At 39.7% G+C, this 20,891-nt stretch overlaps 1 protein-coding gene across 1 annotated transcript in view; it reads right to left on the bottom strand.

Annotated features, from left to right (window-relative positions):
- plxna2 (plexin A2) overlaps positions 1-20,891 on the bottom strand; it is a 185,074-nt gene that overhangs the window by 24,574 nt on the left and 139,609 nt on the right. Inside the window, exons 18-22 of the mRNA XM_072366282.1 lie at positions 11,508-11,747; positions 10,962-11,105; positions 10,250-10,484; positions 7,111-7,253; positions 5,535-5,803 (exon numbers count right to left, since the gene is read on the bottom strand). Of these exons, the coding sequence (XP_072222383.1) occupies positions 5,535-5,803; positions 7,111-7,253; positions 10,250-10,484; positions 10,962-11,105; positions 11,508-11,747 (1,031 nt within the window). The remainder of the gene's footprint in view (positions 1-5,534; positions 5,804-7,110; positions 7,254-10,249; positions 10,485-10,961; positions 11,106-11,507; positions 11,748-20,891) is intronic.

The raw sequence follows: 20,891 nt of genomic DNA, 5'->3' as shown, positions 1-20,891 counted from the left end.
AATAAGCTCAGCAAGTCCTGAAGAAGGAAGTCAAATAACGCCTTTTGTGAGGGGGCTGCGCTGACTCCCTCCTTAATATCTCTCCTCTTGAATGTCGGGAGGGAGAAACACTTTGTTCTCCTACTTTTCCTTTCCTTCTTGTCCTCCTCCACGCCTTCCTTCATTTCCTTCTTTCTGTTAATTGAGTTTCATTAATGAACATCAGGATTTCATTATCCCACATGGTGTTTAAGAGGGGCCCAATCTCTGGTCTCCTAATGGTAGCTATAGGGTGGAGTGGGAGTGTGGGAAGCTATATTAGCAACCAGTGAAATATCTTTCAATGAAACTAATGCCAAACACAATAGTTGCTCTCTTAACAATGCTGTACTCCATTGCTCTGCATGGGCGGAAATCTCATTAGAAAAATGCTGAGAAGAAAAAAAATAATACAAGACTGAAGAGTCCCAAGGTGATGGAGGCAATGTTCTGCGATTCCATTAAAAGAACATTATGAAGAAGATAAAGAAACTGGGTAAAGAGTGGCAAAAATTAAGAAAAAGATAGAGAATACATCTTAATGTGAGAGGAAGAGGCTGTTCCAAGCTGTTTTCATGGCGGTCGTATTAACACAACAAAGGTTAGCGAAATAATAGGCAGATAAAGAGGCCGGTGACAGTGGAAATGAGGAGAGAAGGAGGCCTTGAATGAGCAATGGTGAGGGAGGAGGCAAGAACATATTTCTCTCAACGAAATAAAATCCAACATTATGGGGTGCTGCATCGATTCCACTTAGCACACTGGACCGTGAAGAAATCAAGCACAAAGCTTAGATACTGCCTTTAAAAAGCTTTTACGAGAATGAAAGTGTGTGCAAAGCTAAAATCTTTCTCCATTAAGACAAAGAAACCAGGAAGCATCTGAAATCTTTAAATACGAAAGAAACTTTTCTTTCTGTGAGTTTCTGTGAAAAACACACCGCAGCGGAGCATTGTGAATGTAATTCAAGGAACATGACTGACTGAAGGTATGACTTCACTGCTACATAAATGTAAGATATTGTATGTACGTGCTATAATTTGTTTTTCCTATTACACCTAGCAGAGTGCAAGAGGCAAAAGAGTATAAAGTGCATAACAAGTTGTACATTCCCATGGGCATTTAAACACAACCCAATCAGCCAATGACATGAGACATTTTCTCTGTAGCTGTTACAGAGTTAACTAACTTCCCTCAATAAATGGCAGTGACTTATTTTCCATCCTGCTTACTCTGTCAAAATGCCTGTCATGCATTCATTTTCTGTGATATACTACCGCAGCCTATTCTGCCCTCTTTAAGAAAAAGAGCAGAAAGTTAAATTATATGGAAATTTCTTTGTGAATTTCACATTCACATTCATTTAACTACTGCAAGCGTACAGGCCATAAACTCATTCTAATCTTAGAAAATGTAGCTGCCAGATCACTGCAGACACTTGTTTTAGCAGCCATTGTACTTAACCTATCTTTAACCCGGCAAACAAGGCAAGAGACACACATTCCCCATCACCTCCTATCAAAATTAATTCACATTTGTAAAAAAGTTAGGACTGTACTAAAAGTAAATGTGGTGACTGTAGCATTTCATATAATATGATCATTCCCAGTAATGTAAAGATAGCACATTAGTGATTAAGTACGCAAATACGAAAAACATCCTTTCAGGAGATTATCTTCCCATGTGTGAGGAAAGGGCTGATGTGAGAGGAATACAGACGAAGGTACGCTGGAGGCGGAGATGGAGGGGGAGAGTAATGGCAAGAGTTTACATGAACTATCTTTAACGGGTACATTCGTAGCTTGGAAATTTACCTGCTGAATGCATTTACAACCTCTGTTTAATTTGCCTAATTAATATTAACACTCAGCTTCCCTCATGTCTCACAATTTCTCTTCAGTGCTGCAAAGCCGTCCGTCATGCCACTGAAACTCACCACAGGCTCAATAATTAAGCGTGCTTTGCTTTGCAGAAGAAGCAACATTACACTACCCTCATATTGTGTCGAGCAGCAGTTTCCCTGGGAGCTATGCACACATGCTGCGTTTCCTCTCTCTAACGGCATACGTGTACACTACAGTAAGTGCAGTTATACAGCTTACTATAAAACTTTACAGGAATCATGTAGAGCTTTCATTGTGAATACACAAAGTCTAGTTGATTTGGTGGTATTTGTTTTGATTTTTTCTACCATTAATCCCCTCCAAAAGGAACTAAATTAATATTTGCCTGGCTAGCTACATGCCTACTTTTTAATTTAGACTTCCATTAAACAGGGATTAAACATACGGGCAATGGATAATATGCCATATCACTGTGATGAATGTGGCCAGAGTATGTGCCGTTACCACTATTTAAAAAATGCTATAGAAAAAACTACAGTCATTGGATGTTTTAGTAAATTACAGCATTTATCCTGTACAATTCTTTAAATGAAAGAAACAATGAGTAGTTTATTTTAGTAATAAAAAGGTTGGGCATTGAAAGCCACAGACAAGCAGGGGTGCTCACATAGATGCAGGCTAATGCTACATTTTATGGTCTTTTCAGGGCACATACAAGCAAAAGTGGCTGCAAAATCCCTTGATAAACAACTTTGGACACTTTGAACAAATTAAACTTTGATGACTGCATAATCTGCTTAAACTCATTTTAGTTTGAATTGCTGTTGTATCTGTGCCTATAATACCTGTGTGGTTAAACAGGTATAGCATGCTAGCTTGTGAACATGTTTCCCTCTTGAGAAAAGTATTCAATGACAGCTGAGGGGAGGAGTGAAGCAATGCTCTTAAACATGGCTCAAGATACTGTAATATGAACGAGAGAAGGAAGTGGGTTGCTTGGCTGAGAGGTCCTCCCTGTATGTTGGCACTCTCCTGAAGCCATGCTAACTTTGTCCAGGAGCTACAATTTCACTACTAGAATTTGGAACAACATTTGGAATGACTCCTGCTGGTTTTAATGTGCTAAGATCATGAGATTGCAGTCTTGTTGATATTGCTCCATCCGATATTTCAATATGCTGGTGGGATATACTGTAATATCCATAACTACTAGAAAACAGAGAGGATTCTTATCCAAAATAATAGCGAGTATGGTACTATCCTGTTATATACAATATGCTGTATATGAATATGGTGAGCCAAAAAAGACAACTGAATAAAAATGACAGCAAAGCACAGCCCAGCAGCCTCTTTCTACACACTGCACAAACACAAATACTGCTTAAAGACATGTTCAATTTGGCTATCAACACAAATATGTGTGTTTGTGTGTTGGCATATGGGTGTCAGCTGGCTGGCTTGACTGTCAGCTCTTTTTTTAATTTTTTTTTTACAGGCGATGAAGACACCAACAACAGCAAAGAACCATGTCAAATCAGTAATCCTTTAAATTCTAAACAAAAATGGGTAGTGTAATGTAAAAACTGTAGGACGTTTACCCCTCCAGGCTGCAATACTGGGGACTCGAGGATTATGTACCACTGTGTTCCCAATGAGCTAGGATAATGAAAACTTAGAGGTGATGCAGGGCCCTGCTGTTGTGTGAAATAACAGCTTAATGCAGGTCAAGTTAATGCTGTTTTGCTGTAGTCCACCCCACTGTCTATATGCATGGCCTTTTTTTATTTGCCAGCTATTTGCTCTGCCTATAAATGTGTTTTTTTAAACACAGACAATAACTCTGAATTAAAGTATTTTCTGATAGTACAGCAGGTGCTTGCAGTCACTGTCTTAGCTTGTTAATGTTGTAAACAAAACCAAAATAAAACAGAGAAAATAGGTTTTCTGGTAGGACTACAATTTGCACATATCTTTTAGTCTAAAAATTGTTTTCCCTTCATCTAGTTTTTAAGTTTACAGATTCAACAAAAGCAGCTGAGGACACTTTGGCAGGGACTTGGTGGGTGTTTAAACTTTTAATACCTCATCTCTACTCCACAAGAAAACAATGTACACTGGGTACATGAAAGAGAAAAAAAGTTAAGTTGAACTTCCTTTGAATGTTTGATAAGGAACCTGAGCCTGGAGCATAAGTTAGACTGACACTGGCATTAAGAGACAGCAGTGAAAGAGACAGAGAAACAAAGAGAAAGCTAAGCATAAAGATAGCTCTTCTGATTTGGGCAGTGCATGCCATCTATATCAGCTAACTGTAGGTGAACTACAGAACTTATTACAAGACTTAATCTAAAAGTGTCTCCACAGGGAAAATCGGAATGAATTTACATTAACAAAAGAAAAGGTGAGGAACATACAGCACTAATGTCAATGGAGATGGGATTGCATGAAAGGCACAGAACACATTACCGTAAATAGCTCTATAAGTATAAGTATATAATTTTGACTGATTTAGAAATCAGTAACCATTATAAAAAGTAAACAATATTGCCTAAGATAAAGCACTTTTTATGATGTAATACTATAAATGTTATGGTCCATTGATAGCTATGTTTTGTTCAGATCTTTTGGTTTTGTGAGGTTATTCTTGGTATATTTCTGTTTCTGCTTTTGTGAAGCTCTTGCTCTCTTTTAAATTAGATATTTGCCTTATTTCCATATTTTGGATTCTAGTCAGCTGTATCCATCCATCCATCCAGTTTCTATACCCACTTAATCTGTCGGTTGGGTCGCGGGGGGGCTGGAGCCTATCCCAGCAGTCATTGGGCGAGAGGCGGGGTACACCCTGGACAGGTCGGCAGTCCATCACAGGGCCACACAGAGACAAACGAGACAAACAACCACATTCACACCTAAGGACAATTTTAGAGTCACCAGTTAACCTAACATATTTTTGGACGGTGGGAGGAAGCCGGAGTACCTGGAGAGAACCCATACATACAAGGGGAGAACACGCAAACTCCACACAGAAAGGTAGTCAGCTGTATCTATATCTTATTCAGAATAGATTTTTTTTATTCTGCACCTGGGAAAGTTTTACTTCACATTTTACTTTTTAGAATTTGCTTCCCTTGTGCACACTACTTGGCTTTGCTTTCTGGCCTTGCTTCACACCAGGTTGTAGTTACTGATTGCCTCACACCTGTTCAGTGTCGGTGTCACCTCCCTGTGTATATTTACTGTCCTGTTTCCTTTGGTCTTTACTAGAATGTTGCCTTACAGCCCTGTTTAGATTGTTTTGTTTTTCTTTATATTACCTGCTGTGCAGCATGTTTGGTTTCTGCATTCCTTAAGTTATCAAACTTTACATTTTCTTAAACACCTGGCTGCCTTCTGTGCACGCCTCGTTTGGGTTCCCGTTTGATCTGCTCATGACAGTAAAAGCTTTTGTTTGTTTATATCACTACAAGTTCATTCATTGCTTTGGTTTCTTCTGGGCAATTTAAATGTCAAAACAGAAACATAAATAAAATAGTTTTTCTTTGTTCAATGCTTTTAAGAGTGACATTTACTGTAAATCTACTTGGAAAAGTTTAATAAACAAACCATCAAGATGCAGAAAGAAACAGCTAAACCAAGTCTTTCCCCCAGTGAAGCTGATAAATGACTTGTTACCTTCGCAGCAGCAGTTTGGGGTGGTTCTTGCTCTCCAGGTTGCGGTCAATCAAGTCCGACAGCAGGTGTTTAAGGACATCAGTTGCATACTCCAGTCGCCCCTGCAAGGCAGTCATGATGAGGGAGGCCACGTTTCCACGGTCTCTCATGGAAAAGGAGCGCTGCATTTCTAGTGTTCGGATAAAGGTGAGCAGGAACACTTTGTTGTTGATTAGCTGACCAAACAGCTTTAAGGCCTTTTCCACATTCTGCTGGCCATGACCTGGCACCTGAGAAGGACACAAAAGAACAACACGTCTGTTAAAACCCAGGACTACTTAGTCTGGTAATAATTTGAATGAATAAGATTTGAACAGTTTCCAAAATTCATTGTGACCTTGTCTCTTACAAAATAAAATGCATCAAAATCCTTGGTTATATTTCCCCTCAGGAACACAAAAAACACCACTTTTAAAAAATTATGTTCTTTAAGTTAGCCATTTAACTTTCAAGTCAAACATCATGCTTTCCAGTAAGACAATCCAAGTAACAAAATTAAACCTTTTTAAAAGGTTTAGACAACTAATTTGGGTCCTTCTGGCAGGGAAGCCTGTCAAATAATACCAGGGTTATGCAACTTATTTTTTACTTTAACCATTCTTAGTTGGCCTAATCTGAACAATCAATCTTCTTATTGCCCATTTGCAGTCTCATCTAGGGACGTCTGCAGTGAATTGACTATGGTAAACTTTGAATTGAATAGTGGTACAGGTTATTCGCTACAGAAGACCGCAACTTTTTTGCTGTATTCAATACTTTGGATTTTGTCAATCCAGTTGCTGAATTGCAGTTTTATTATCTATAGTTATATAATCTATAACTCAAGAAACCTGTCCATCACATTCCTTGTTTGTTAACATTGCCAACTAATGGTTAAAAAGATTTTCCATTTTGCATTTTCATTTCATCCTGCTTCTCACTGCTGCACATTATCAACAAACAAGACATGTCATTCGCTTTGAATACCTTTATCCCTGATGGTGGCATCTTCCTGACACTCTCTGCACCCAACATGAAACAAACTCATTTTCCCAAACTACTATGGCCCCATGAAGACGAGCAAAAAATGTTAACAGGCTAGTTTTTTCTGCTCAGTGGAAGAGCCCACACTCCTGCTTGAGGAGTAGGAATTACTCACTTCATTACCCCTCATACTGCAGCCACTGGTGGATGAAATAGCAATGTGCTGGGACCCTGTTTTCCATGAGGGAGCTTGCATGTGGGGCATATATATATGTGTGTGTACGCTGCCCAGTATGATGGACTACGTATATGTGGGAGACCACAGTGTAGAAAGGATAACTGGCACAGTGGTATCCTTTCCTCCCTGAGCAATTTCCTGCTTATGGAACTTGCCCTACAGGGGTAATGGTGAGGGAAAGACATACTCTTCAGCTATTCCTGTCCACCCCCCCACCAGCCCCTTAGGCTGACTCGTCTTTATCCTTTCTTAATGCTTTTGCTGCTCATGTGTTTCACTCATCTTCTTCCCAATTTCCCCCCATGTCTCTCCTTCTTGCACTCTGTCCTTAGTTACCTCCAATTCTCTGAGGACGGGATGATCCTCAATGCCGGGGAAGAGGACTCTCATGGCATATGTTCTGTAGTCCAGATAGGGGATACCTGCTCTGTCGAGGTCACTGGTAAGCTCATTGATATCTGTCTGCAACTCTGCAAAGGCTAGTAAAGAGGGAAGACAAAAAAGAAAGAGCATTTGTATGGGAAACTTGAGAAATTCATCACAGAAATAAAACAGTTCTTTAATCTCCAAGGACCAAATAAGTCACAACTTTTTATCTTCAGTATATTTACTGCTGGCATGATGAAGATGACAGATAGCTCAAGATCATCCTTGTGTCAGAAAAACTCTGTATTTCACATCTCCCGTACACACACACATAACCTTTTTTTTTTTTACTCATTTTTATCTACCAGCCAGTAAATTGGCTGTAGCGAAGGCCCCAAAGAGAGTGTCATCTCAGTGTGAGGCTGCAGGTGAGCACTAGTTAATTGGCTCCATCCTGACGGACTCTTGTTCAGGCCTACGGCTCTGTTGCTCTGCTTGGCTGCCCTTGGGGGAGGCTCCCTGCCTGCAACCTATCACAGGAACAGCAGCAGTCCTCTAACACCCTCCTCAAAACCCTGTCAACCAGTCTTAGGTCCCAGCTCTTGGCCTCACAGCCCCCTGCAACTCAAGGGAACTTGTGGAGGAACCCAGGGACCTATCTAAATCCACCCTGCAAGGCAGGACTCTCCTGGCCACTGCTAATGGTTAAAACATTAATCTTCTTCTTTCCCAAGACTGCTGGTGTGATTCTCCTGTTTGCTTACTCTGTCTATCTGCCTGTCTGTCTGACAACTCTTTACAGCAAATTGATGTTTTTTTCACTGCTTCATAACACTGTGAGATCTGATCGGGGATGGCTGGAGGGGATAAGTAATAAGGTCCCCTCTGACTGATGAAATCCCCTGAACAATGTAAAACACATCTCAGCGATATGTTTTAATGACCCTGATGATGGCACCGGGGGCAAATCTCTAGTGTATATGAACTGGATGTTTCTACTTTTAAGTGTGATAACTGTGGGTCAGGCTGAGGCTGTTTGTTGTACTCCACCTTAGTAGAGGGTCAAAGATCCCCTTTACTACTGTGTTCTTTATCCTACGCCACAAGAGCACAAGTGTGTACAGTCATGTGAAACAGAAAGTAAAGTCTTTAAATTCTAAGGTTTTATGCATCAGGACATGATATGAAATCATTTAATCCACACCAGGTCTTAAAATGAGATAAATACAACCTATCATATATTACAGTGCCATTATTCATTTAACAAAAAATAAGCCAAAATGCAGAAGCAACATGTGACAAACAAAGTGCACCCCATAATGCAATTTATTGTAGAATCACTTTTAGCAGCTTTAAATTGAAGTAATCGTTTTCTGTATGATGTCATTGGAGGAATTTTGGCCCACTCTATATAATGTTGCTTAAATTTATTGAGGTTTGCAGGCATTCATTTATGTGCTCTCTTATGGTCTTGTCACAACATTTCAATATGACTAAGGTCTGGACTTGGATTGGGTCATCGCAACACCCTAATTTTATTCTTTTTTAGACATTCTGTCATAGTTTTGTTTGTGTGTTTGAAATCATTGTCCTGTTGCATGACCCAATTTCAGCAAAGCGTTAGCTGTCAGACAGATGACCTCACATTTGACTCCACTTTGATACTTTGGTATACAGAAGAGTTCCTGATTAACTCACTGATTGCAATGTGTCCATGTCCTGTGGCTGCAAAACAAGCCGATATCATCATCCCTCCACTAACATGCTTGACGGTTGATATGAGGTGTTTGTGCTGATACGCTATTTTTCATTTTAACCAAACATTATGCTGTACATTTTGGTAAAAAAGGAATCTCCACTTTGGCCTAATCTGTCCAAAGGACATTGCTCCAGAAGTCTTGTGATTTGTTCAGATACAACTTTACAAACCTAAGCTGTGCTGCCATGTTCTTTTTAGAGAGAAGACACTTTTTCCAGGCAACACTTCCAAACAAGTCATACGTGTTCAGTCTTTTTCTACTTGTACTGCCATGAAATTTAACACTGAACATGCTAACTGAGGCCTGTAGAGTCTGAAATATAGCTCTTGTTTTTTTTTTCAGTTGCTCTGATCTTTGCATTGTCTGACCTTGGGGGGGGGGACTCGCAGGGACACCTACTCTTGTGAAGATTGACATGGAATGTTTTCAACTTGTGATTAATCTTTCTCGCTGTACAATGATGGATTCTAAATTGTATATCGCCTTATAACTCTTCCCAGATTTATGGGCAGCAACAGTTGCTTCTCTAAGTTCATTGCTGATGTCTTGTCAACACACTGAGTGCTCCAGACCAGCAAACTGCCAAAACCTCTGCTTTTTTAGAGGTGCTCACGCTTACTGAAGATATATTAATCAAGTGCTTTAAATTAGCACCACCTGACGACTAATTACCCTTTTCATTCCTTTTAGAAGCAGAGAGGGTGAACTTAGTTTTTCACAAGCAAAAACTATGACAGTGTCATTCTTTTTTTTTTTTTTTACGATGACCTGACATGTAAATCCTCAGAATTATGTGTCTTTTTCACATGACTGTACATACATAAAACTTCTCTTTCATTTAAGATTTAAATAAAATGTAATGTGTCCCTTGCTTAAATAAGGTTGGGGTTACTAATTACATACCTCTTATTCATGGATCAATTTGTGTCATAGCCTGTTCACAGCGAGCAAACTATAGCATTAAGCAGCAAACACTGTGGTTTAGTGAATGAGGAGGGTCACATGCAGGGTTAACTAACTGGATCTGCTGAGATGAATTACCAGGATGAGTCACTGACTCGGATTCAAAGGATATTATCATTATCTAACACAGACAAACCAGCAGTAAGTAACTTACTGTATCATTTGCACAAATACACATTTATTCTTGTTATGTCATTACAGTCTGCTCGATAGCAATGCACTCTCCAGCACCCACTGAGCTGCATGTGTTATAGAACCTCTAAAATTACAGTCTGTAAGTGGATATTCCAAGCTAGGAGGGCCTATAACCGTCCTCACACTGTAATTAGGTTGCTGGATGCTGCTGCACTTGGTCTGTATGCACACAGTGCGACTCTGACACTAACCCTCTTTGCACTCTAGGGCAACTCGTGACTCCAAGTTGTCCATTTGCATCTGCAAGCGCTTCAGGGTGAGGTCGTTCTCACGCGACTTTCGCTTGTAGGCGATGAGGACGAGGATGACAATGATGAGGAGGAGACCGCCACCTGCTGCGATGCTAACAATGGCTGGAAGGGTCAGCAGGCTGTCAGACATGATGTGAACAGATCCGGGGGACACGTGGAGGCCACCTACTTGAACCTGCCGAGAGAAGCAAACACACGTAATTGCAATGAATTCTTTGTGAAAACTAAATCTGTTAAGTGGCTTTGAGATCTGTTCTATGCCACATGATTGCTGATACACAGCAATGCTAGAGCTAAGGCTTGTATGTGTAAATTCTGCCACAACCAAAGCAAATATTGTCTGTTGAAATTGATGCTGAGCGTAAACATATGGCCACCTTTGTGCTGATGTTGACAGGGAAAACGTGTGGGGCTTGTACTCAATAACCGAGGAGAAAACTCAAAATGAATGCAACAGATTTTGACAGAACCTTTTGACAGATAGAACGCACTCACGTTGCTCTCCCTTTGACCCTGTCCACTCAGGTGAATGAGCAATAATGACAACACAAATACTTAAGTTGAAAGGCCAGATATTATGAAAAAGAAATCACAGACAAACAAAAGAAAAAGCTAGACAGGAACAAGGAAACTGGAAAACAAAAATACTCACCACCACTTTGTATTGCCCTGTGAGGTTGGGCGGCTCACACAGCAGCTGGCTCTCCGACACAGTGACAGAGCAGGGAGTTTCTCCAATCAGTACCGTGTAGTTAAGCTTCACCCCTCCTGATGCCGGGGGAATCAGGTTTCTGCCCTGTATAAGGATGGACAGAGAGGTGTGAAATAAGGAGATAAACTCAGACACACAAATGCACATCAAAATCAGGCATTTTTGCAAATGCAAAAAGCCAATATGTCGCCTAAATTGGATCCACTGGTTTGGGCACAGCTGCCTCGAAATATGATTCCTAACTGAGATCCGACATGGTGAGATTTTTTACAAAGCAGGGAGTGAAAAAAGCTGACATTCTACTGAAATATATCCTTCAATCAAGTCTACCAAGCAATGACAAAGAAATGTCACATAAATATGCTGAAGCTAATATTCAGAAAACATATCAATGACTGACTAAGACAAAGAAGAAAGTGAGTACATTTCTTGCACAAGGATGCAAGAGTTCTGTAGATCGAAATGTGTATATTTCCTATACTGTACCTTGAGAATGATTGGGGAGCCTGGTTTTTGCTCCAGGACACCATTGGTGCTGAGGGGTTCAAAGTAAGGGTTTGGGTAGTAGAGGAGGTTGGTGTTGTTGTAGACCAGCAGCGCCTGGACATTGTTAAAGATGAAGCCAAACTCGTCTGCATGTTTTACCGTGTCCAGACCTGGATGGTACTCTGCCATCAGGGAGGGAGCGAAGCAGTTCATACTGGTGGTGTTCAGCACTTTACACACCTGGGGACAACAAAGAAACAGGGGGAAAATGTTGGAGAAAATCCACTTTATGTGAAGATTCTGTGTGAAACATTTTATACATTCTACAGAAGTCTTTGCACAATTGAGTCATATAGGATATATTTGGACAACTTTTTTTTTTTTTGGCACCAAAATAAAACCCTAAATGTGACCTGATCTGTTATAGTATACTGTTAGAAACTATACTGTTAGAAACTCTTTTTTGTAGGTTTTTTTATCTTAAAGGAAAAGCACTGATGACCCTACAGGGAATAAACCAGGCTAAGAATTGACACATAAAATCCCCATTCTTTTCAGAGAAAGGGGTTTATTATTTTGTCACTAAATCCATCTTTATTGTCGAGGAAGCCTCTGTAAAATGAGAATTTTACTGAGGCTGCTACTGCCTCACTGTAAAATACTTGAGGACAACAACCACAAAGGACTGAGGCACTGCTGCTCTGTTTCCTCAGGTAAAGACGGAGCTATGGCTCTTTTATTACTTCTTTCCAGTTTGCCTGGATTAGAGACCTGTCTTCCATCCATCCTCCTTGGCTCTGCTCTGGAGGGGAAGGGAGTGAGGATTGATTGCTGCACAGCACACTGCTCAGAGAGTTTTTTATCTCCTTTCACTCCCTCCCAGCTTTCTCTCTGGGGAGGAAACTTAATTAGAGGTAAATATCATCAAAGGTAGTGAATGCTAGCAACTACCTGTTGTCTGCTGTTGCAGAGAAAGCCAGGGAGATCGATGCAAACTCATCTGTGTAGGGTACACCAATTGGATTTTGCCAGCATGGTGTAATGTGAGTTTCAGGAGCAGGATTGGAAGGGGGAGGGGAATATTTACTTACTTTCTCTTGGATATAAACTCAAGTTTGTGAGTTTTCTCTGTCTAGAGAGCTGACTCTAAATGTTAGAATCATTTATAAAATGTACAGCATTTTTGACTGCATCTAAAAATTACATTAAGTATAGATTAATCTCTGGATTGTCTCAATTGTCTGGACTCTTTAACACTGTGACTGTCTTCTAAATCTTCTAAAATGTCTTCTTGAAATCAGAGGTTAATTTTTCAATACATTGTTTTGTCAAATCAACAGTGAAACCAAAAGCCATTGATTTCTAATTATGTAAAAGAAGGAAAGGCAGCAAGCCATCACATTTCAAGAAGTTGAAACTATATATTTGCTATTCCTGCCTTAAAAAAAGACTAATTGGTGACTAATTTTCTGCCTATTAACTAAATCCTTACGCAACACTTTATCTCTATAAGACAGGTCTACATGATTCCAGCATAGAAACTGTATCAGTAGTATACATTACACGGTAACACAGCCATGGCAGTCTATAGCTGCACCACAATGCTCAGAAGAAACCTTCCCTGGTCTGGATGTTTTTCCTTTGACTTACTGCTTGTACGAGCAACAGCAGCAGCGCATGACAAGAGCTAAAAGATAAGCCCTTTTTAGAAACAGATAGCACAGTCAGATAGCACTCCTGACACACTTTCACCAAGTTTGGGTTCTGTGAAATCACATTAACAAGTGAAAAGTTATAAAAAGAGACGAGAGTTAATGAAAGTTTTACACAGGCTTTTGCCACGCATGGATGCCACTTTGCAGCAAAGCAGAAGTAATTAATGCAATCTCAACAGCATTGTTCCGGAGCAGCGAATAAGAGCCTTGCATACTCTTATTTGCAGATAACTGATGTTAAACACTCATTGCTTTGTGAATGATTATAAAGAAAAGCGTTTTAGTCTCCTACAGCATTAAGAATGATATAATTTAGAATACTTTCATCCACTCACAAAATGAATAATAAATTATTATCAATAATTTCAGTGAACAAATAAAAAAAATTCTGAAGATGCATGTTGTAATTCTTATGTGGGTATTTTGGTTGATTTTCTTTTTTTTGTGATCAATTGTTCATTGTTCTTTTTCATTTTAGTAGAGGCAGACATTATGTGTTCAGGGGGACCCCATATGGAAAACAATGGCAGCTGCATCTGCCCCAACCCTCCCCCCAACGCTGGTAGTGAGCCCAAGACAAGGGAGAACTTACAGGCCTGCACAAGCATCTACAAGACAGTTAAAACAATTCCAACAACAAATATATTAATAATAAAGAGATAAAAAGTATATATATATATGAAAAACAAACAAACAAAACAAAACAAAAAACACAAACATCTTACATAATCAAAAAAGATTCACTCACTCAATCACTCACTCACCCATACAGTCACTCACTCATAACCCTTACCCCTCCCCTCCCAGGGATCCCACAAGTGATCTCAACATAAACATTATTCCAAATACAAATTTATACTGATATAAAAGGGCACATATCCTCTGCAGAAGCCTTGACCAGCAAGAGACATTTTGTGCCTTGGCATGGCGAAGTCGAGCTGTCGACAACTCCATCTGAGCGATCTCCTTATAGTTCAAGAGCCATTCCTTCACTGACAGCATATGTGGTGATTTCCAGTGACAGGCTATAATATATCTTACAGCTGTAAGTCTGGCAAACAAAAGTCGTTATTCATTTACAGTAAGCTTCAACGATGAAGTATCGTTGAGCAAGAGCAAGTGCTGTGACTGACAGCTCTATGCAAAAGAAATCAAAATCAACCTTTGGGCACTGCCAAACCATATGAATATAGATAACCATTTTATTGCTTGAACAAAAACCACAGTACGGATCATCTCTAAACTTCATCTGATACAGTCTTTGATGGGTTAAATAAGATATATGGGTAAAATTGTAATGTATCATCTGGTGGTTTAAATTTCTAGATGACAGAGTTATATTAAGCCAAATGGAATGCCAGTCTAAATCCGAGGGGCAATTAATGTCCTTTCTCCACACATTATCAAGTGGAAGGGATTTGTAAGAGGCCACTGTTATGTATTTGTAAAGGGCAGAGATAATACCACTGTTTTTTCTATTCTTGCACAGCAATTCGTGAAGAGGGTGGTTTTACAGAAGTGCGCCCCATGGTGAGCCCTGAACACGCATTGCTGCACGTAGCTGCAAATAAAAAACGAAGATAGTTATGAGACTTTTGTAGGCCATGAAACTCACGGAGACCTTGTTGTCCCACAATATCTTCAATTTTGTGAACACTTTTGTCAGATCATTGGTCTGGCATTTAGGTTGATGTTTGTGTTTTTTTGCCCATGTGGTGTGACCATGTCATGGTGCAGGAAACTCCAACAGGAGAAATAAAGCAATCAAACAGTGTGTTCTTTAGGTGAGTATATAAGCATTAAGGGTTTAACGTAGAAGAGAGCTCAGGTTAAACTCGATATGTGCTACTTTCTTACTGCTGGCACAGTGACATGTTCTATAGACAAGCCCAGATGCTCCGGCAGCATCCTTGTGACTGTTACATTGCAACAGCAGGACATTTGCAAGTCAACTAAAGCTCTGAATACCATCTGCTCTGCCAGAGATGGATAGTGTTTTTTTTTTTCCTCACTGTCCTCACATTTTCTCCTCTTTTTCTCAAATCCTCTCCCTCGCTGAATACTGTCAGGATAGAAAACTGCTGCTATCATCATGTAGGATGTTTTTCAGAATGTGTAGCAGTGAGTCGAGTCAAGTGAGAAAATGGTGATGGGTGAATGGGATAGTGGGCATAGTGAGATCTGACAAAAGAAACTGGGATATTTGGGTTTCTCGCTGGGTGGGTCAGTAAATTACTCAAATTTTAAAAACCCATAGATGGCTTTTGCACCACTTCTTTCTTTCAACGTGGTTATCAAGTATCTTTCATTATTGTAATTGCAATTTGTCTACACCACCAAAGAATTTATGAGGATTATTGGATTTCTCAATGCCATATATAGCATTTCATATCCTAAAAGCAACAATTAAATAGTTTTTGCAGCACAACACAATAAAACTCTATCTTTAAATCATACAAAAACACACTTTTCAATAGCCCATCTACTCCTTTAGGGAATATAGTGTCAGAAACCATGCACTGTACAGCATTGATAAAGTGAATTGAGGTCAACAGAAAGAGAAAATAATTGGAATTGTGGCCTCATCTGTCTACTTCTTCTTTCTCTAGTGTTGGATATAGCAAGGCTGTTTTAAGGCAGTACCACTCCAACCCCTGTGGCTGAATACATTACAGTGATCTATGGTGTGGTTACAGCCCACTCAATCATTCAAAGGTCTCTGGCCAGGGTAGCGGTGAGAGAGACTGTAGGGAAGATCTGGCTGTGGAGCAGTGCATTGGAAAAATGAGAGAGGTTCATGGAGTCAAAGGTCATCTGGAGGTTAACATTTAATATCTAGTCAGTAGCTGTTCTGATGTTCATATTAGTTAGTACAACACTGTCTATTTCTCTGCTTGCCTGCTACTCTGACAAACAGCTGTTCTTATACCAGTATTAAATCTAGTGTGAGCAATGATCCATCATCTCTAAGGTATCTAAGCTACAGTATATAGCCAATGGCAGTGGTTTATTTTTTCTTTAAAATGTGTTCTTTGACAAAAGTGGTATCCGTTTGCTCTTTGCGTTGACAAGTGCTTTGTCTTCTTTTAATACTAGAGCTCCACAGAAGAGACGTGACAGAGGAAACAGTTCTAAATCTCCAGATGTATGGCAATATAAGGCATGGGTAAACAGCTTTGAGCACAAAATCATCCTAAAAATGTAGTAAATGTAAGTTTTAAGTCCCTATTATTTTGACACCCCCCCCCAATCAGACAGTCTGATTGGTCTTGGTGCATCCCTGCTGCGCAGTCTCTGTGATCAGCAGAAGCTGTAAATGCACCCGATGTGCTGGTGCTGACACCCAATCGGGACATCTTAAGTGTGGCAAATGTATTAAATGAAATCCTTCTGGGACAGGGAAATGTTCTGGAGCTGGAAAATAACCCTTTAATCAAGATCATGATAAATGTTTCAGCTGTAAATCCGCTGACAGATACAGACCATTTTATAAAGAAAATTGGCTTTTTTTTTCTTTCCTGGTTTCTTTGTGAATCTGTGTAGGTGACACAAGGGACAGAGAGAAGAGAAGCAATTTAGTGGAGGACAGGTGATCATTTGAAGGCAGGCTGACAGACAGCAGCTCTTATTACTATAGGCTACTCTGTTGTTTACCCTCCTCCAGTGACAAAAGGAGAAAAGGGGTAGAGGAGGTTTGGGGGTGGGAATGCAGAATGGGTAATAATAACCTTAGCATTTAAAAGAAAATAATTCTCTGTGGCTGTGGGGACAATCAAGATAGTGATAAGCTTCTTTTGGAAGATGCTAGGTGGGGAGTTTAGAGAGACAAGGCAGGGTGGAGAGCAACAACCCTCTTTGAAAGCTTTGGAAACTGACACAAATGACAGCAAAGCAGTTAGTTCCCTGACACTCATCAAGTGATTTTTTTCTCTTCCTTAAACAAGAGTAAAAAAACAGATCTGTTTTCTAACTTATAATCAGGCTGCTCTTTCAGAACTCACACATATCTTTCAGGGACACTGTAGTCTTTTGAGGAAACACTGTAGCATTAACACTCTGCCTACTTTTTTTATAAAAGAAACATTTACTAAACATGACACACACATAGGACTATTTTTAGATAGCTAATATCGGGGCCAGGATGTTGAAAATGCAAAGAGGAAGGAGGCATGTTTTTATGGTCGCACATGTGCGTACATGTGCACTACCCTGTTCTGAAATTCTATAAATGAAATATGAGATTTAGGCACAATCTCATTTCACTGCTTGACCTAACTACTTAGCCCTACCTCACTGGTTTTCACACAGACGCAAAGGGCTAGTGTGTCCTCATTCATTACGAGATGGAGGGATAGGGTGAAGTGACAGGGCTACATAGCCCTTTAAATGGAGATTTTCCAGAAGCACACTTCAAGAAGACTGTTTTGAGAAATTTCAGCACATTTCATCATGCAATCAACACACACACTTCGACAAAGGGAGCCCATTAAATGTTTATAGCAAATTAATTCAACATAAAGAGAAAACACTGGTGTTATATACATATCATGTGGATAACAAATTTGCTTCGCAGTCTATCTTACAGACCACAAACTGATTCACCAGGTATTGAAAATGTTTTAATTTTCTTCTATTACTCTGATATCCAGACAACTGAGAAAGGATTTCTATTTCCCCAAACAGTGTTAAGATACAGTTTAATCAAGTAATCATTCCTTTCTACTTTAGCAGTAATAGTTACTGGAGAAGATTTGGCCAAAGTTAACATGAGCATCTGATTTTAGAAAAAGTCATTAAATTCTAGGAAATCAAATAGTTAGCTATCATTGTGATATACTGTATTACTATCTGGTTTTAACCAGTGCCTACAGTAATTTCAATTTCAGTTCAGTTTATTTATATAGCACCAAATTACAACAATTGTCATCAGAAGGCACGTAAATAATATAGTCCAATTCAAGCCAATTGGAATTCAATTAATTGTAATCATAATCCAATGAAATCCAATGAAACAATTTCAAAATAATCCAATTAATTCATATAGAGCCAATTCAAAAACAATATCCTAGCTAAGGAAACCAACAGATTGCACCGAAACTTGTCTTCAATCTCCCACCTGGTAAGTAATGGCTTCCTAACACCATAAAGTGACAGAGGAATGCTTCACTATTACCAGCAACCTTGTAATATGTGTGTGGCACTGGGAGTGTAGATGCTAATCGTGTACAAATAAGAGAAACATGCAAAATCAAGGACCCCAGTTGTGAACCAGTTCTGTGTAGAATTATTTTAATTCTAAAAAATCAAAAACTAACTACGGTAGGTCTAGTGTAAGTCTAGCATGCGTATGCACTGCTGTTTGAGAGCAAAGTGCCCAGTGCACATTTTTCATGGATGTATGACACCATTTGTCATTACACAAACACCTTTTCTACTTATGTAAGTCTGCCCTTGCATCCCTGAAGAAGGTGTCAGCAAAAAAAGATAAAAAGTGTTGTGAAAAGTGTGAATGGCTGAGATGCACTCTTAAGTATGCGTGTACACTTGGTGCACTTGTCACGTTTTGAGTTATGTTTTGTCTTGTTTTCAGGTTTCTAGGTTAATTTCTGTCATGTTTTTTCCCCTGTCACGTTAAGTTTCACTTAAGTCACCTGTTTCTGTTCCACAGCTGCACCTCTTCACTAATCACCTCCCCACAGTACTTAGTTTCCAGGTTCCCTCATGTCATAGCAGAATCCTCACCTTACCTTTCATGTCCAAGTCTTGTTTGTCCACGTGTGTCAGGTCAGGTCAGGTCAGGTCAGGTCAGGTTTTGCCTGTTGTTTTATTTTTCCACAGTTCTAAGTTTTTGATATCCAGCTCAGCCGCGTTTTCTCTTCTTGCCTTGTTTTTTTTGTAATAAACCTTTTTTGGAGTTTTCCATCTGGGTCCTCCCTTCCCACAACATCACTGACAGCACTTGTGTGTGTGTTACTTGTTTTTCCAATAATAGGGTCCAAAAATGAAGAGCCTGCAATATTGGTGGGGTAAAACATGTTTTATGGGGATCAAATGGTGGGCCCCACATGTTTGAAGGGATTTTAAAACTTAATTTTATGGTTAGGATTAGTTAGGTCGCGCAAGAGGGGCTGCATTGTGAATTATATCATTGTTGAATAACCACAAAGGCAAAAAAAAAAGTTTCTGTGTCTATGTGTGTCTATCAAAAAATGGTTGAATGATTCCATATGATATTGAATTTTAGTTTCACCGAAGAAGCACAGCTCTACTTGTACTAAAATGCATGCATATACAAGCTGATTTTCTAATAAAATGATTTATAAGAGATGACAACAGCACCTGTTTAAGTTGTGTCCGTTTATGTAAAAGTAATTGGTGACCACTTATTACATATTAGTTTAAGTAACTAATATGTAATAAGTGGTCACCAATTGCATGGAGGGAATATTTAAGTTGACACACCAGTAACTCGGTTTCAAGGGCCATGGCGACACTCAAAATTAAGGGCAAGGAGTCATACTATGGAATGGGATTAAGCCTTAGAGGCCAATGTAGCATGTGACTGCATGTGTTGTAGGTATTTGTCAAGGAGTCAGGAGATTATGTTGTGTTAGTGATGTGGGGTAGATACAGAATTAATTTTACACAAGATACACAGCAACCGACTAGAAACCCCTTATGGGGAACAGAGCACTATTTGCAACTGATATAATTTTCCATCCTCCTCACTCTGCATCCTCCCCTTTTTGTCTGCCCAACCCATTCTACCTAAAACCACAGGGAGAAAATCCCATTGTCTTAATTAAACAAGGACCCCCAGGACAGAAGCTTGAATGTAATTTGTAACGATTTCCTGCAGCCAGGACTTTGATTATACAAGATCTCTTTACGCTGACCAAAGACTTCTGACTTCAGTTAATCTTCTGTCAAAAGTCATTAGGAGTCTCCTTGCCCTCGATCATACTCACCCTCAACATTTTTCAAACCTACACACTACTGTCCGCTGTCCTTCAGCTCTATTACTGCACATTTGTGTGTATACAGTCTGAAAATCTTGTTTTTCTATCAGACTGCGGTGGTGAACTGAAACCTGAGCCAAAAAGGTGAAACTGTCAACTTCCTGCTCAATCTACATTACTGTCTTAAACTATCGTCATGAGCTGTAAGTAGTGATAAAGAGAACTTTATTGTGGATACAAGATAAGCTTTCTCAAAAGGGTATTTGCTTGACTCTTAAAGGTTGGGGGTTCAATTATTTCAGAGTGGCTTGGAGCAGAGCCACAGCTTCTCAGCATCTATCTAAAAGATAGTTTAGGTTGTGAATTTGGTTAGGATGCCCCCTGCATGCTTTTCAGGTAAGTTGTTTTGGACATTTGCAACCAGAGGGAGGCTCCAGGGCATGCTGAGGACATGCTGGAGAGTTTATGTCTTTCAACTGCCTTGGGAACTCTGAGAAGAGCAGAAGAGGGGTAGCGGGAGGAGAAAGCTTCGGGAGGCTCTGCTTAGACGGCTGGCTACATGACCCTGACACAGATAAGTGGAAAAAAGTGGATGGATGGGCGGATGGATAGATTGAAAGTCTTCAATAAATACTGCACGCAGATCACTCTCACTGCCAGCACTATCACTCATATGCTCATTGCTTAAGAAGACTGAGTTGAGGCATAAG

This window comes from Leuresthes tenuis, unplaced genomic scaffold (genome assembly GCF_036924035.1).
Source record: "Leuresthes tenuis unplaced genomic scaffold, fLeuTen1.0.hap1 SCAF_16, whole genome shotgun sequence".
Lineage (NCBI taxonomy): Eukaryota > Metazoa > Chordata > Actinopteri > Atheriniformes > Atherinopsidae > Leuresthes > Leuresthes tenuis.
This window is presented reverse-complemented; position numbering and strand designations above follow the sequence as displayed.